This window comes from Mustela putorius, unplaced genomic scaffold (genome assembly GCF_011764305.1).
Source record: "Mustela putorius furo isolate JIRA1106 unplaced genomic scaffold, ASM1176430v1.1 tig00001075_pilon_pilon_pilon, whole genome shotgun sequence".
In the NCBI taxonomy this organism is placed as follows: Eukaryota; Metazoa; Chordata; class Mammalia; order Carnivora; family Mustelidae; genus Mustela; species Mustela putorius.
In genome coordinates, this window is record NW_025421560.1 from 2,215,587 (window position 1) to 2,230,747 (window position 15,161).

The 15,161-nt window shown below is 40.7% G+C and overlaps 1 protein-coding gene across 1 annotated transcript in view; it reads right to left on the minus strand.

Moving 5' to 3' along the window:
- PCNX2 (pecanex 2) overlaps positions 1 to 15,161 on the minus strand; it is a 288,518-nt gene that overhangs the window by 50,665 nt on the left and 222,692 nt on the right. Inside the window, 2 exon segments of the mRNA XM_045087258.1 lie at positions 954 to 1,169; positions 5,067 to 5,125. Of these exon segments, the coding sequence (XP_044943193.1) occupies positions 954 to 1,169; positions 5,067 to 5,125 (275 nt within the window).

Sequence of the window (15,161 nt, forward strand, 5' to 3'; positions counted from 1 at the left end):
ATGTCAGGGTTCCCCGCTCATCCACAGAAGCCCCCAGCCTGCACCATCCTTCTCCTTGGCCGCCGTCCCTGGCTGCCCTGTCTAACGTAGCAGCCCCCAGCCCCGCCCTCTGTGGTGATCACGGTCACACACACATGATTTACTTCTTTCATAGAACTTTCCACCATTGTGTTCGTTTGCTCATTTGTTTATTGTTTTCCACATGTCCCACTGAAGGTCAATGCCACAAGAGTAGGAGTCTTTTCATTCACATGCCCATGGCACCGCCGCAATTAGAACTTGGCCAGGAGGTGTTGGAAAAACATGGACCGAATGAGGGAATAACCAAAGAACACAGGAGAAGGGCCCCTGAGCACATATGTTGTGCTAATCCCCGCCCATTCCCCACTCGGCCCCGGGGGCAGATTAATGGGAAAACTGGGGTCACGCTTTCAAGATTCGGGTCAACTCTGTAACCACAAACCAATAAGCATCCCCACCGTGCCCGCAAACACATGATCTCATCTAAGTCCCGCAACTTTAAGAGGCCGCCATTCTCTTCTCATCGTACAGTTGAAGACAAAAGGCTCAGACACAGAACGATGACCCCATGCAGGCCTCAACACCTGAAACCCCAGAAGCAGCTTCTGTTTCAGGTCTGGCTGACCCCAGGTGGAGCCCGTGCATGCTCCATGTCCTCCTGGCACATCTGAGTTTTTTCTAGAAGGATTAAACCAAAGTTCTGACTTGCCATGCCAAAGGTTTTCACCAGATGGTACGGTTCACCTCGTTACTCCCTCAGATGGCCGGGATGGGTCTACACCAGAATACATAAATGAGGGTGGTTGTAAGCAGCTCCCCCCACCCCCCCGCAATCTGTTCTTCCCCTCACGGAGACTTCTCATGGAAGCTTTGCACGAGAACTAATTTAGGCAACCGGCCTCTAACAACTTCCACAATGAAGAGATTCTTACCTCGAAATTCCAGTCCTCGAAGCTGAAAGGTGACAAGACCATTTCCAATTTCAATCAGGTGAACGAAAGCATTGAGGTAGTCGGAGGCCAAAATAAAGCAATCACCAGAGCTGTAGTTACCCCATCGACCAAGAACTAAGTCTCCACACAGGGACTCCTGCAGGGCCCGCGTCAGGTGCTCATAAAAGATGGAATTAAGATTGTTGTCATCACTCCCTAAAGACAGAACAAGAAATACAATCAATGGGTACTTACCACTATGCACTCAGATCTGGGAAAGGATGAGTTGTCGTGGATCAAGGGTAAATCAGGCTTTGTAGATACTTTGCCCATTTTTGTTGACTTTGTGAAACCCTCTTATTTTTTTTTTACCTTTCTCTTCTTTCTGGGCAGTCTCGTCTACACAAATGGATTAAATTAATGTCTTAATGCAGATGACTTACAAATTCATACCTCTGAGGTCTCTTGTCTAAGCTCTAGACCTGTGTACCTACTTGTTTACTTAACATCTGCTCTAGTATGTCCCAAATGCTCCTCACCTCCAACGTGCCTGGGTCGAGCCCCCCTTCTGTTGCCCATTTCAGGAAATGGTACCAGTACCCAGACAACCATAACCCAGGATCTCTGTTCCCACTCCTTCACATGCTGGCCTCTCAATTTTACTTTCTTCGATATCTTTTACATCTTTCTACCCTTCCTCATTTGCATTACGTCTACCTTATTGCAAGGTGAATTATTTCTCAAGTGGACAGCCACACTAGTCCTATGACTCCCTGGTGTATCTTTACTGGGACCCCTGTTGCCTCAACTACTCCCTACACCACAGCTGGAATGAGCTTTTTGACTTCAGAAGTTGAATGCTCTCTCTAGGACCCCCTCAGCATTATTTCTAGTCTTTAGTGTTTTTTCAATGCTCTTAAAATAGAAATAAGGCCTCTTCACATCACCTATAAGAGGATCCCATATAATTTATTATTCCTGGGTATAAGCTGGGACAGTTGTAGGTATAAGCTAGGAGCAAACTTGGATATATGGACACACAAGAGACAGGTGGGACCTGCTCCCTATTCCAATCTCCATCCTCTCTTCACACAAATATCCTCCTCCCTTCTCACTTAACGCTCAACAGAGAACTTCTTCCAGTGGAGGGACTCATGAGCTCTTCTCATCCAGACCTTTGTAGACACCAATCTTTCTGCCCGGGTTGCTCTTCCACTCCTCTCTGGCTTTTGCACACCTTCTGTTCTTCAGATCTCATCTTAATGGCTACTTCAGGGAAGCCTCCACTGACCACTTTGCTGGGCCAAATCCCCTATTACAGGTTCACAGCACCGTGATCCTCTACTCCGAAGCACCTGTTAGAGTTAGAATCTGACTTTCGGTTTTTGTGTATATCTGGGTATTTGATTTGCATTTGATTTCTCAAATGGAGAAAATAAAGTGCAGAAGACGAGACACGAAGGAAGACAGATCTATGTCTGAATCTGCTTACTTTTCTGTCCCAACCCTGGCAGAAGTCCTAACGCACAAAAGGAACTAACTAAATGTCTGTTGAATCATGGATAACACCATAGGTCCTACAGCTTCTTTAAGAGAATTCTGTTTTTAAGGACACACCTGTCAAGTAACTCCCGGGGCTTTGTGAAATCAAAGTCATTGAGGCATAGAGACAATAAACAGCATCAATTCATAAGTGTGCGTGTGTGTGTGTGTGTGTGCATGCACATGCGTGCACATGCGTGTGGATATACACACACATATATGCTACATATAAATATAAATGATTACTGCTAGTTTTATGTACTATAGACAAATTCAGGTTTTTATATATTATATACACATAGATATATAGATGTCATTTACTGCTTCTAAATTATATATATAATTCAGATTTATGGAGGGATAATTTATGTGGAGTAAACGTTATCTTTTTTAATGTGCAATCCTATGAGTTTAATAAATGCATCTTCACATAACCACTGATTAGAAAGATGCATTTGAGATTCGCGCATCTGGCTATACCAGCAGTCTGCTCCGTTTCAGTGCTGCGTAGTATTCTGTGGTATGCATGCACTAGAGCCTGTTTATCCATTTATCCGCTGGAGGAAATTTGGGTTGGTTCCAGTTTTAGTGATTAGGAGGAAATCCGCCAAAAATATTCATAAGAAGAAGTTTATAGGAACGTAAGTTTGGGTTTCTCTTGTGTAAATACCTAGGAGTGGGGCTGCCGTTCTCCAAAGTGGCTGTACCACGTTTGCTTCCCCTCCAGCTGCGTGACTGAGAGTTCTAGCTCTTCCTCATCTTTACCAAGACTCGGCATCGTCAGCAGCCGAGGAGATGGAAGGTTGGGGGGCATGGGAGGGCATGGGATTGGGGGTTATGGTATCTTTCCTTTAATCCCCCTTCCATTCCCTCTATCAGATCTGTCACAGTGAAAGACAAAACACACTTTAAAAAGAAGACTGGATAAACGTGGATGTCCTCCTGCTCGGTGGTCTCATGCGTGGAGGAAGTGTCAGGAGGGTCTGAGGGAAAAGTTTACTTTCAGTACTCTTATTTTAGGGGCCTCTTATGTTTGGGAGTGAACTTCTGGCTCTGGAAAGTCGGAGAAGCAGAGCCGCCCCAAGGAAGAAATCCTTCTAGATGGGTCTATTGGAGTGGAGGCAACGTCGGGGGAGGTCCAGGTAAGGGCTGCACGTCTGAGTAGAGCCGCCCCTGTCCGGACGTTAGGGAAAGGGAGCATGACTGGGGGTGCAGGAAGGTGAAAACTAGCCCCTTCCTATGTAAGGAAGAGCACTGGTCCACCTGTAAGAAATCTAAGATGACGCCATCAACTGTGACTATCCTCGCTGAGCACCCACAGCATTTGAAGGCTGAATTGAAATTAGTGCACGTATAGCCTAATTGTGATTAACGGGGAGAAACAGATGGTTCTGTGGGCTGAGTCATGTCACACAGTCTCCTGAAGTACCAGCATGCTCAGTCTTCTGTGCAGAAGAAGCCTGCCTGACCCGCCCTTCAATGCGTGTCCGACGGTGAATCCACACGCATCCCGAGACCCTAATCAGAGATTACTTCGGAGTCTCTGCCACTTTTAAAGGGAAGGCCTGGATGAGAAAATTTTTGCTTAATTCTCCAAACTGTTCGATATTTAGCTAAAACAAAAACAATTTCATTTCAAAGTGGAGTCTTTGAAGAAAGAACACCTTGACCATGGAGCCGCATAATTGCATTAAAATGAGACAATGATCATGAATAACTGGAGGGAAGATGCACTCGTGACTGTCCGTATGCCTCGTGTCAGCCCTGCAATGTCACAGAGTCCCAGGGCTGCGCATCAGAGACACTCGTAGCCTACCCGGCCCCCCGCACTCCCACATTGTACTGATGAGTTGAACTTTAGGTCAACAAAAAATAAGCCTGTCTCTCCAGGTATTTTACCATCTCTGATTACGAGTTCAAAGTAACCGTGTACATGCAATTCAGATGTAGATAGTGACATGATACCACTCCTCCTAGACAAAACCTTCGGCACAGCCGAGAGTGAGGTGGATAAAAATAGAGAAGAGTTAACTCTGCATTCTGATATGAGGAAAAAAGGTAGAATGGTTAAAAATGTAACAGAATGGAGAAAGCAAAAAGTAAAATAATTTCCTAGCAGGTAAGTCCTTCCACAGCTTAATGTTGAATGAATTTTCTGAAGACTACAAGGCACTACATGCAGGAATGGTTTGCTGTTGAGAGCATCGTAAGGCTGACGACAATTTTTTTTTTTTTTTTTTTTTTGCTACAAGACCAGTAATAAGGTTTAGAATCCATATTTGCCTTTTGCCACACACACAAACTTAGATGTCCTCACTGACAGTCGCTTTAGACTGAACAGGGACCATAGCAAGTCTAGGTAACAGATAAGAGTATTTCCAAACCCAGTCAGGAGGCTTGCTCTGTCTGTTGGTATCATTTCATTTTTCTGGCCAGCATATTCATTACCCAGACATATTTCCAGTGACTAAAAAGAGTGAGTACTCATTTCCCCCGTTTGGATTGAAGAAGCCATCTATATAAGGGAATAAATAAGGAATTTAAAGAGTAAGAAGGAAGGTATTTGCTTACCTGGATCCTTTTCAATTTGGACCACCAGTCTCGTGTTGGAATTATCCACACGCCGTGTACTAGAAGGGGGCACAGAGGGTAGAAGGTCACAAGTAGAACACTACGGAGGAGAGAGAGTTGGTTTGTGGAACTGGCTGTGTGGTGGAGAAGGCAGGGGATGTGGAGCTCACCAATCAGGGGGATCGCTCCTATAGGACATGCTGCAGGAAGGGAGAGGGGTCTCACGATAAGGAAGAGAGGGAAAATTACAAGAAACCCAGGGAGGGGAGAGATGATGACATCTCAGGATTGGGAGACCGGCCTTGTGCCTTATCAAGTTAGAGCACCAGGTCCATAAAATGAAAGCAAGCACTTGGATTGCCGATGGAATGTCACTCGCCTTCTGATTTTAAAAGCGGTACCCACACAGGCATCTTTCTGTTCCAACTGATCCCAGAAATCTGGTGAGCGATCAGCATCACCACCACTTGCTTTTAAGCACTGGGCGCATTCTTCCAGGCCTCTCTTCCGTTGAAGCACAAGAATGAAATTGGTTCTTACCAACTAGAAGATGACAGATTGTCTGCAGCCACGGTGACAAACGGCCATCAGAGCCAGTTTTAAATCTCTCCGATTATGACAACTCACCTCCATTCAGAGCCTCAAGTAAACCAGCCAACCCATGTGGCCCCTTGCTTCTGAAGACAGCCAGTGTGGGCGGACTCACTCCGGAATTCTGAGGGGTGACTGATCAACGGTGTGTCCCCAAGGAACTGTCTGTGCCCATGCTATCAACCCGCTTCTGCCCTAATACTTCAGCCATCCTTGACCTTCATGTGTCCCAGAAACACATTATAAGTGCAATAGCTCTGCTCAGAGAGACTGTGCCTGACTTGCTTTGTCTTTTTATTTATATTTTTTAATCTTTTAAAGTTTTTTTTAAAAAGATTTTATTTATTTATTAGACAGAGATCACAAGTAGGCAGACAGGCAGGCAGAGAGAGAGAGTAAAGGAAGCAGGCTCCTCCCCAATGCGGGGCTCGATCCCAGGACCCTGAGATCATGACCTGAGCCGAAGGCAGAGGCTTTAACCCACCGAGCCACCCAGGTGCCCCTAAAGATTTTTTTTAATTTATTTATTTGAAAGAGGGAGTTAGAGAGAGCACAAGCAGGGGGAGAGACAGAGGGAGAGGCAGATGGAGAAGCAGAGGGAGAGGGAGAAGCACATTCCCCACTAAGCTGGGAGCCCAGCGTGGGGCTCAACCCCAAGACCCCAGGATCATGACCTGAGCTGAAGGCAGACGCTTAACCACGGTGCTGCCCAGGCATTCTGTGTCTTTTTGTTTCAGATCTTCAGTGGTGGTCTCAACACCCTTTGAAGGTTGAAATAGGAGACTGACTTCAACCACATGACCTTGAATATTTAACTGTTCATGATGTACAAAGATGGCAATTTCACATGGTTAAACCAAAGCCATTAAGAAAGGCTTTCACTAGAAATATACCATCGAATACAGGCTTACGTACAAGTTTGAACAATAATGAGGGTCCTCTTCACATTTGTGGAAAAACTGATCTTTCGCATGTCTGGCCCGTCTTTCCTTTCTCTGCTCCAACCACGCTAGCCTTTTTCTATGTCTGCAGCGTGCCCTGACCTCCTATTCCTGTCACCATGCCTTCCCTGGCACCCTTTGTGACTCTGGCGTCCTCCCTCTACTTGGAGTCCTTTCTACCCCGTCTGCCTTCCTGACAGACTCCTCTAGTGCTTCAAGTCTGGCCCCAGTATTGCTCTCAGGGAAGCCTTCCTGACACCTGCTCTAGGTGAGACTCATGTCATATGCTCCTTCACACATCGCACCTCTCCTGTGGGGAGCCTGTCATAGTTAATATTACTAACAGTGATGACAGCTAATAGTCCTGTAACACATCTCTGTGTAAGTACTTCACGTGAGCTAACACATCATATCCTTACAACTACCTTTGTGGGTAGGTATTATTATTATACCCATTCCCTCCAAGTAGGAACTTGAGCCACAGTGAAATTAACTACAGTCCCCAAACCACACATAAATGTGGAGTCAGGATTTGAACCTGGTAGGCTGACTCTACCATGTCGTATATTTCTTTTTGTGATTATTTGATTATATCTGCCTCTCACTCCAGACCCTGAGTAGCATGAAGACACACCTTTGCTCACAACTAGCATGAATAAGTGAAGGGCCCAAAATAATGCTGTTTCTAATGTTAATTCTTCTCTCATGACTAAGAAGAAAAGAGACTGGCCACCACCAACTTCCAACTTAGAGTTAAAGGTGATCATTGACATCCCGAGTATGATTTAATAAATGGCAAGCACTCCTTAGTAGATATGGTACTTAAGAAGAAATCTCAGAATGCAGGAATCTGTTGTGAACTTGTCTCTTGGGAATGAGAGAGAGATTTAAAAAAAAAAAAAAAATAGGGGAGCCTGGGTGGCTCAGTAGGTTAAAGCCTCTGCCTTCAGCTCAGGTCATGATCTCAGGGTCCTGGGATCAAGCCCCACATCGGGCTCTCTGCTCAGTGGGGAGCCTGCTTCCTCTTCTCTCTGCCTGCCTCTCTGCCTACTTGTGATCTCTGTCTGTCAAATAAATAAATAAAATCTTTAAAAAACATATATTTATATGGAGCTAAGAAAAAAAGTATTCTCCTTTTCCATCTGTTTCAGACACTTAAAAAGCATCTAGGTGAGATCCTGTTTGAGATTTGTGGGACTGGAGAGAAGAACTATTTGGCTGTATCTCAAAAACGCTGTTAGCCCTACCACTCTGTTCTATTATTGCTTCAGTTTTCCTTCCAAATACCCTTGGATCAGCTTTGAAAGTAAAAGAGCCCAGGGTGGCAAAAAATACAGCAAACAACAAAATTCTTTCTAATGAAGGCTGAAATCCCATGTTGGCATAAGAAGTCCCTAAATGGAATTTTAATTTCACCTGAAGACCTAGGACAAATGGAATTTTTAGCAGCAGAATAAACAATTTTTAAAGTGGGGCTGAGCCAAAAGAAATTCATTTACTATACTCCTTGGGGAATTAAAACACCTTCTAAAACTATGTTAACTGGAAAGCTATCTTTTCAAAAGGCTATTGGATGCAGAGTGCTAAATTTGATCAGCAATAACTAAGCCAAGCTGCCTGGGTACCTCAGGGCCTCTGGCTCTCCACCAGACTCTCTAAGAAGGTGAACTGTCAGCCGTACCAGGTCATTTGAGCTTTTCTCCAGTGCTTTCCTCCCCTACATTTGGTGCTTACCACTCAAAGGTGCTAATGAGCTCAGTAATTGGATTTCTGCCTTAACTGTCCGATTGCATAAACATCAATTCTGTTTGCTCAGAGAGAAAATGGGGGCTTGTATCTCACGCCCCAGTCTCCAGGGGGGTACAGAATGCTGGTACATGTTAGGTGTATGTCTCTCTGGACATACTCTTCCCAGCACCTGCCTGGCAAGTCCTTGTTCATTGCTAGGCAACATTGTCCTGAGGGCCAGAGGCCAACAGTCTAGCCATAGGCCTTTCCGAATAGGATGACTTACTCCAAAGAATATTCCCTTATGTTAATGTGGAATGCAAATAACTACACTAGTTTCCGCCCTTCAAATTTTGCTTTCTCACCTCCTGTTATGTCTCCCTAAGTCAAGCACCTTCTCTCTTACACAGTTTTACCGGAGGCACTTAAATAATTTAACAGCAATTTAATTATACTGCTTCAAATTCCCATTTGTCAGCACACACAGACTATTTATGGGAGAATTATTCCTGTTTCTCTTTCGATGGGGAAGTGTGACTGGCTAAAATCAGAAGTCTGATGGGTGTCTGTTCATACAGCAAACCCAGAATGGAGTTATGGATGGACTGTTGTTCGATTCATGGGACAGGATGGCCTTAGAAAAATCTAGACAAAAGAAGGTAGCTAGAGCTGAAATAGAAGGACGCTGTTACCTCTTTAACTGGATACAGACACAAGGTTCCTTCAGGTTTGTTTCGCATCTTTAATTTTTGCTGCCACTGACATACTGGTTCTCTCTAAGCCAGCGCTGCTCTTCTGGCAGCTGGGTCACCATGTGACTCACATGACTTGGCAGGAGAGAAACTTCTTGAGGGCATAGGGTTGTACAGCTGGCATCGTGGGCTCTTCCTGAGGACAGACATTCATATGGGAGGTATCGTCTAGTTCTGGTTCCCAGTACCTTAGGGATTCGCTGTTTGGGATCCCAAACTAAAGGTGGGAGGTCTTTTGGGTGGCTGGGTAACACAGTCGGGTAAGCATCGAGCTCTTGCTTTTGGTGCAAGCCATGATCTCAGGGCTATGAGATGGAGCCCTGTGGGGCTGCTTGGGATTCTTTCTCCCCCTGCCCCTCCCACTTGTACACTCCCTCTCTTTCACATAAATAAATCTTTAAAAAAAAAAAAAGGTGGGAGGGTCTTTGTCAATGCAGCCACCTTTGATGGCCTGGGCTTTGATTTCTAACCCCACCTGAAGGTAACAGAGCAATGCTGAGTAGTGTCAGTGAAAGCCAGTTAAAACAGAAGGCTGAAATAATATTAAGAGTCTCATAACATAGTACCCAGAATCTTATCCAGATTTCAATAGAAAATTACTTGTCATAATGCAAAGCAAGAAGATCTCAGAGTAAAAAATGACAATTAATGGATGCCACACTGAGATAACAGAAATGAGAGAATTATCCGACAAAGATTTGGAATTAGTGTTCATAAAATTCTTCAATAAGCAACTAAGAATACTTCTGGAACAAAGGAAAAAATAGAATCTCAACCAAAAAAATAGAAAGTCAGCAAGGAAATAGAAGAAACAAGAAGAACCAAATAGAAATTTTCTAAGTAAAAATATACAATAGAAGCAAATACAAAATAATGCAAAATATATGTGCAAAATAAAAAACTCAAAGGAAGGACTCAGTTCCAAAATGACAGAGAAACGAATTAATGAACTGGAAGACAGAACAATAGATAAATAATCTGAATAAAGGAGAGAAAATAGATTGAAATAGCATAAACAGTCTCAGATACCTGTGGGATTATTGACAAAAGATTTAACATTCTGGTCATCAGAGTTCCATAAGAAGAGGAGAAATTGGTGATAAACTCAAGGAAGCTCACACCAAGACACATCACAGTCAAGCATATACCAAGGCAGAACATAACTGGGAACATAAAATTATCTCAACAAATTTTTAAAAACTGAAATAATGCCAAGTGTATTTTCCAACCATAATGAACTCAAACTAGAAATCAATAACTGAAAGATAACAAGAAAATATTCAAACAGTTGCAAACTAAACAATACAATTATTTTCTTTTTTTTTTTTTAAGATTAATTTATTTTAGAGAGAGATCACATGCAACCATGAAGTGGAAGGACAGAGGGAGAGAAAAGGAGAATCCAAGAAGACTCCATGCTGAGCACAGAGCCCGAGGTGAGGCTCAATCCCACGACCCTGGGATCATGACCTGAGCAGAAACCAAGGGTTGGATGCTCAACCGACTTCACATTAAGGTGTCCCAAACAACACAATTCTAAATAACTCGTTTCAATGATAAAGTTTCAGTGGCAATGAAAATGAATTAAATTGAAAGAAAATGAAAACAGAACATATCAATACTGGTGAATCAATACATATCAATACAGCTAAATCAGTAGCGAAAATTCACTAAGTACATACATAACAGAAGAGGAAAAGTCTCAAATTAATCTAATTTTCCACCTCAAGTATCTAGAAAAAGAGGAGCAAAAGAAACCCAAAGAAAGCATAAGGAAAAAAGTAAGGAATAAAAAGCAGCGAAATTGAAAACAAAATAAAAAATTGAGAAAAACACAGAGAACCAGTTTTTTGAAAATGTCAATTAAGTTGACAAATCTCTAGCAAGCCTGACCTGCACACCACCCTCCAAAAGAGAAAGAGAGAGACAGAACACAAGTTATCAATATATTGCCAACACTGAAGATATCAAAGGGATAAAGGGAAACTACAAATAATTTCGTATGCATAAATTTTATAATGTAGATGAAACGGACCAATTCCTCAAAAATCACTAGTTGCTACAACTTACCTGTTAGGAAATAGATCATTTGAATAGCCCTCTACCTATTAAGGAAATTCAATTGGCAATCTAAAAACTCCTCAAGTAAAACAATAAAATAAAATAAATAAACTAAATAAACAAATAAATAAACAAAATAAATGAATAAAAAATAAAACAAATACTCAAGCACTGATGCTTTTACCAGAGAATTCTAACACATGTTTAAAAAAGAACAAACACCTGTTATACACATTCATCTCCAGAAATTGCAAGAGGAAGAGACAATTCCCAATTTATTTTAAGAAACTAGTATTACCCTGATACTAAAGCTTGGCAAAGATAGAATAAAGAAACAGTAAAACTACAAATTCCCGGAGTTTAAGTCTGGTTTAGCATATGAAAATCAGTCAATGTAATCCATCATACTGACAGGCTAAAGAAGAAAAAAAATCACATGATTGTGTCAATTTGTGCAGAAAAAAGTAGTTGACTGATTCACAACTAAAAAAAATATTCAGGGGGGCACCTGGGTGGCTCAGTGGGTTAAAGCCTCTGCCTTCAGCTCAGGTCATGATCTCAGAGTCCTGGGATCGAGCCCCACATCGGGCTCTCTGCTCAGCGGAGAGCCTGCTTCCTCCTCTCTCTTTCTGCCTGCCTCTCTGCCTACTTGTGATCTCTGTCTGTCAAATAAATAAATAAAATCTTTAAAAAAATATTCATAAAAATGGGAATAGAAAGGAACTTCTTCACTTGATAAAGACATCTACTAAAGAGTTGTAGCTAACATCACACTTAATGGTGAAAGACTGAACGCTTCCCCCATATGACTGAGAAGAATACAAATATGTCCACTTTAATAACTCTTATTCAACACAGTGCTAAAGTTCTCACCAGGGCACTGAGATAAGAAAAGCAAGTAAAAGGCACACAGTTTTGAAAGAAAGAAATAAATCAAAACAGCACATATTTGTTGATGACATGATTATTGACATAGAAATTCCAAAGAATCTACAAAAAGAACACAAAACAAAACAAAAAACTAGACCAGTAAGTGAGCTCAGTTTGGTTTCAGGGTATAAGATAAGTGTACAAAAATGAAATGTATTTCTATGTAGTAACAATGGACACCAAAATTTTTAAAAAATATATTTACAATCACTCAAAAAAGGAGGAAATATTTAGGCTCTGTTAAATATAGCAAAACATATATGGGCTTGTATGCTGAGTACAAGTATGCTGATGAAAGTAATAAAAGGAGCTCTAATCAAATGGAGAGATGTACCATATTCATGGATTGGAAGACTCCATATAGTAAAGATGCCAGTTCTTTCCAAACTGACATAAAGGTTTAGCACGCTTTCTGTCAAAATTCCACAATATTTTTTTTTTGTAGATATTTAAGGAAGAACACCAATGAAACAAAATCTTTTCCAAAAAATGGAAAAGGAGAGGATACTTCCCAGTTCATTTTATGAAGGTAGCATTATTCTGTTAACAAAACTAAGGACAGTACAAGAAAGAGAAGAGAAGGAAAGAAGGAAGGAAGTAGGGATGAAGGGAACAGGAGGGAGAGAGGAGAAAGCTACAGAAAATTCCCCAAGAATTTAGAATCAAAAATATACATTTATAGATAGAAACTATTCTAAAATATATATGAAAGGACAGAAAAATAATGACAGCTAAAACAATCTTGAAACAAAAAGAAGTGGGAATTTACTCGATTTCAAGGCTTATTACATAACTTTAGTGATAAAGGCTATATAGGATTGGTGAAGGGAATTACACATAGATCAATGAAACAAAAAGGAGAACCAAAAATAGACCCACACAAACTTATCCTACTTATTTCTTTTAAAAATATTTAGGTAAAATTTGTTTAACATAAAATTCACAATTTGACATTTCAAAGCAACAATGTATTGGCTTTTAATACTCACAATGTTGTGTGACCGTCACCACTACATTTCATATAAATGAAATCACACTATATGCAGCATTCGTGTCCAGTTTCTTTAGTTTTTCATAATGTTTTCAAAGTTCATCTATGTTGTATCATGTATCAGAATCCCATTCTTTTTAATGGCTAAATAACATTCCATTGTATAATGTATGACATTTTGTCAATTCATCAGATAATGACATTTGGGTTGTTTCCACTTCTTGGCTAGTATGAACAATGATTCTAGAACACGAACTCCATGCACAAGTTTTTGTTTGAAAACCTTCTTTGAAATGTCCTTGGACGAATACTTCAGAGTGGAATTGTCTCTTTTTCATCATGCTCTTCAGTGTAAAAAGGTTTTAATTTCAATGATCTAATTTTTCTTTTGTTGCTTGTGACTTTGGTGTTTAAGAATTCATTGCAAATCCAAGAGTTTCACAGTTTCAGCTTTTTACACTCAAGTCTGAGTCATTTTGATTTATTTTTTATGTATGGTGTGATGTAAGGGTTCAACTACATTCTTTGGCAAGTGGATATCCAGTTGTCCCGGCATTATTTGTTGAAAAGACTGTCCTTTCCCCCACTGAATGGTCCTGGCACTCTCGTGGAAAGTCAATTGACTACAGATGTACAAATTTATTCTTGGACTCTCGAGTCTACTCTATTAATCTGTATGTCCACCCTTGTACCTGTAACACATTGTTTTGTAGTAACACTGTGACCTTACAGTAAGTTTCGAAATTGGGAAGTGTGAGTCCTCCAACTTCTGTTTCTAAAAATTGTTCTGGCTACTTCAGCGTCCCTTGGAGTTTCACAGGAATTTTAGGAAAGTTGTCTTTTTACACAAAAAAAGGCAGTTGTAATTTTTGACAGGAATTAATTGAATCTGTAGACCAATCAGAGGAATTCCACATTCTTAAGTCTTTAAATTGCTGAACATGGGATGTCTTTCCATTTATTTGTCTTCTTTCAACGATGTTTCTTGTTTTTGGTGTTCATGTTTTCCACTTCTAGCTCATCGAGGCTAATCTGTTAGCATACAGTAGTTTATAGAATGCTCTTGTAATCCTTTTATTTATGTAAGGTTCGTAGTAGTGTCCTCACTTTTATTTGTCATTATAGTAATTTGTCTTCTCTCATTTTTTCTTGGTCATTCAAGATAAAGATTTGTCAATGTTACCGATATTTTCAAAGAACCATTTTGTGTGTCACCTATTCTCCCTATTGTTTATCTACTCTCCATTTCATTTGTTCCCATGCTAATCTTCATCATTTTCTGTTGTCTGTTTGCTTTGGGTTTACTTTTTCTTTTTCTACTCATTTAAGGTGGAAGGTTAGGTGAATGACTTGAGATTTTTCTAATTTTTTTAATGTAAATATTTAATGGTCTGAATTTCCCTCTGATCACTGTTTTTGCTACATCCCATAAATTTTCATATGTTATGTTTCCATTTTATTCCATCAAAAAATATATATTTTTAAAATTTTCTCTTGTCACTTCCTCCTTGACCCATTGGTTGTTTGAGACTGTTTTATTTGACACATATTTGGGGATTTTCCAAGTTTCCTCTTGCTGTTGATTTATAATTTCATTCCATTGTGGTTGGAGAACATATGTTGTACAATTTCAATCTTTTTACATTTACTGAGGTTTGTTTTATGGTCTAGCACTGGATCTATCATGGAGAAGAGTCCATGTGTCCTTGACAGGAAAGTCTTTTCAAAAACTTTTTCCTGAAAAAATACTCTGTTAGGTGGATAAAAAGCATGGTACCTGGAGAAAGTATTTTCAAGCTACATACCCCACAAACTACTAGTATCTAGAATATATAAAGAACTCTCAAAACTCAACAGTTAAAAAAAAAATCTAGAAAACAAGTACAAGACTTGAACAAACTGTTCCCTGAAGAGATTATACCAATGGCAAACATGCTCAGAAGATGTTCAACACCATAAGTCATTAAGGAAATATAAACGAAAACCACTATGAGAGATCAGTATATACCTGTCAGAATGGCTAAAAGTAAGAATAGTAAAAACACCTGCCAAAGATCTGGTGAGTCTGGATTTTTCAGACATTGCTGGGGGGGGGGTAAAA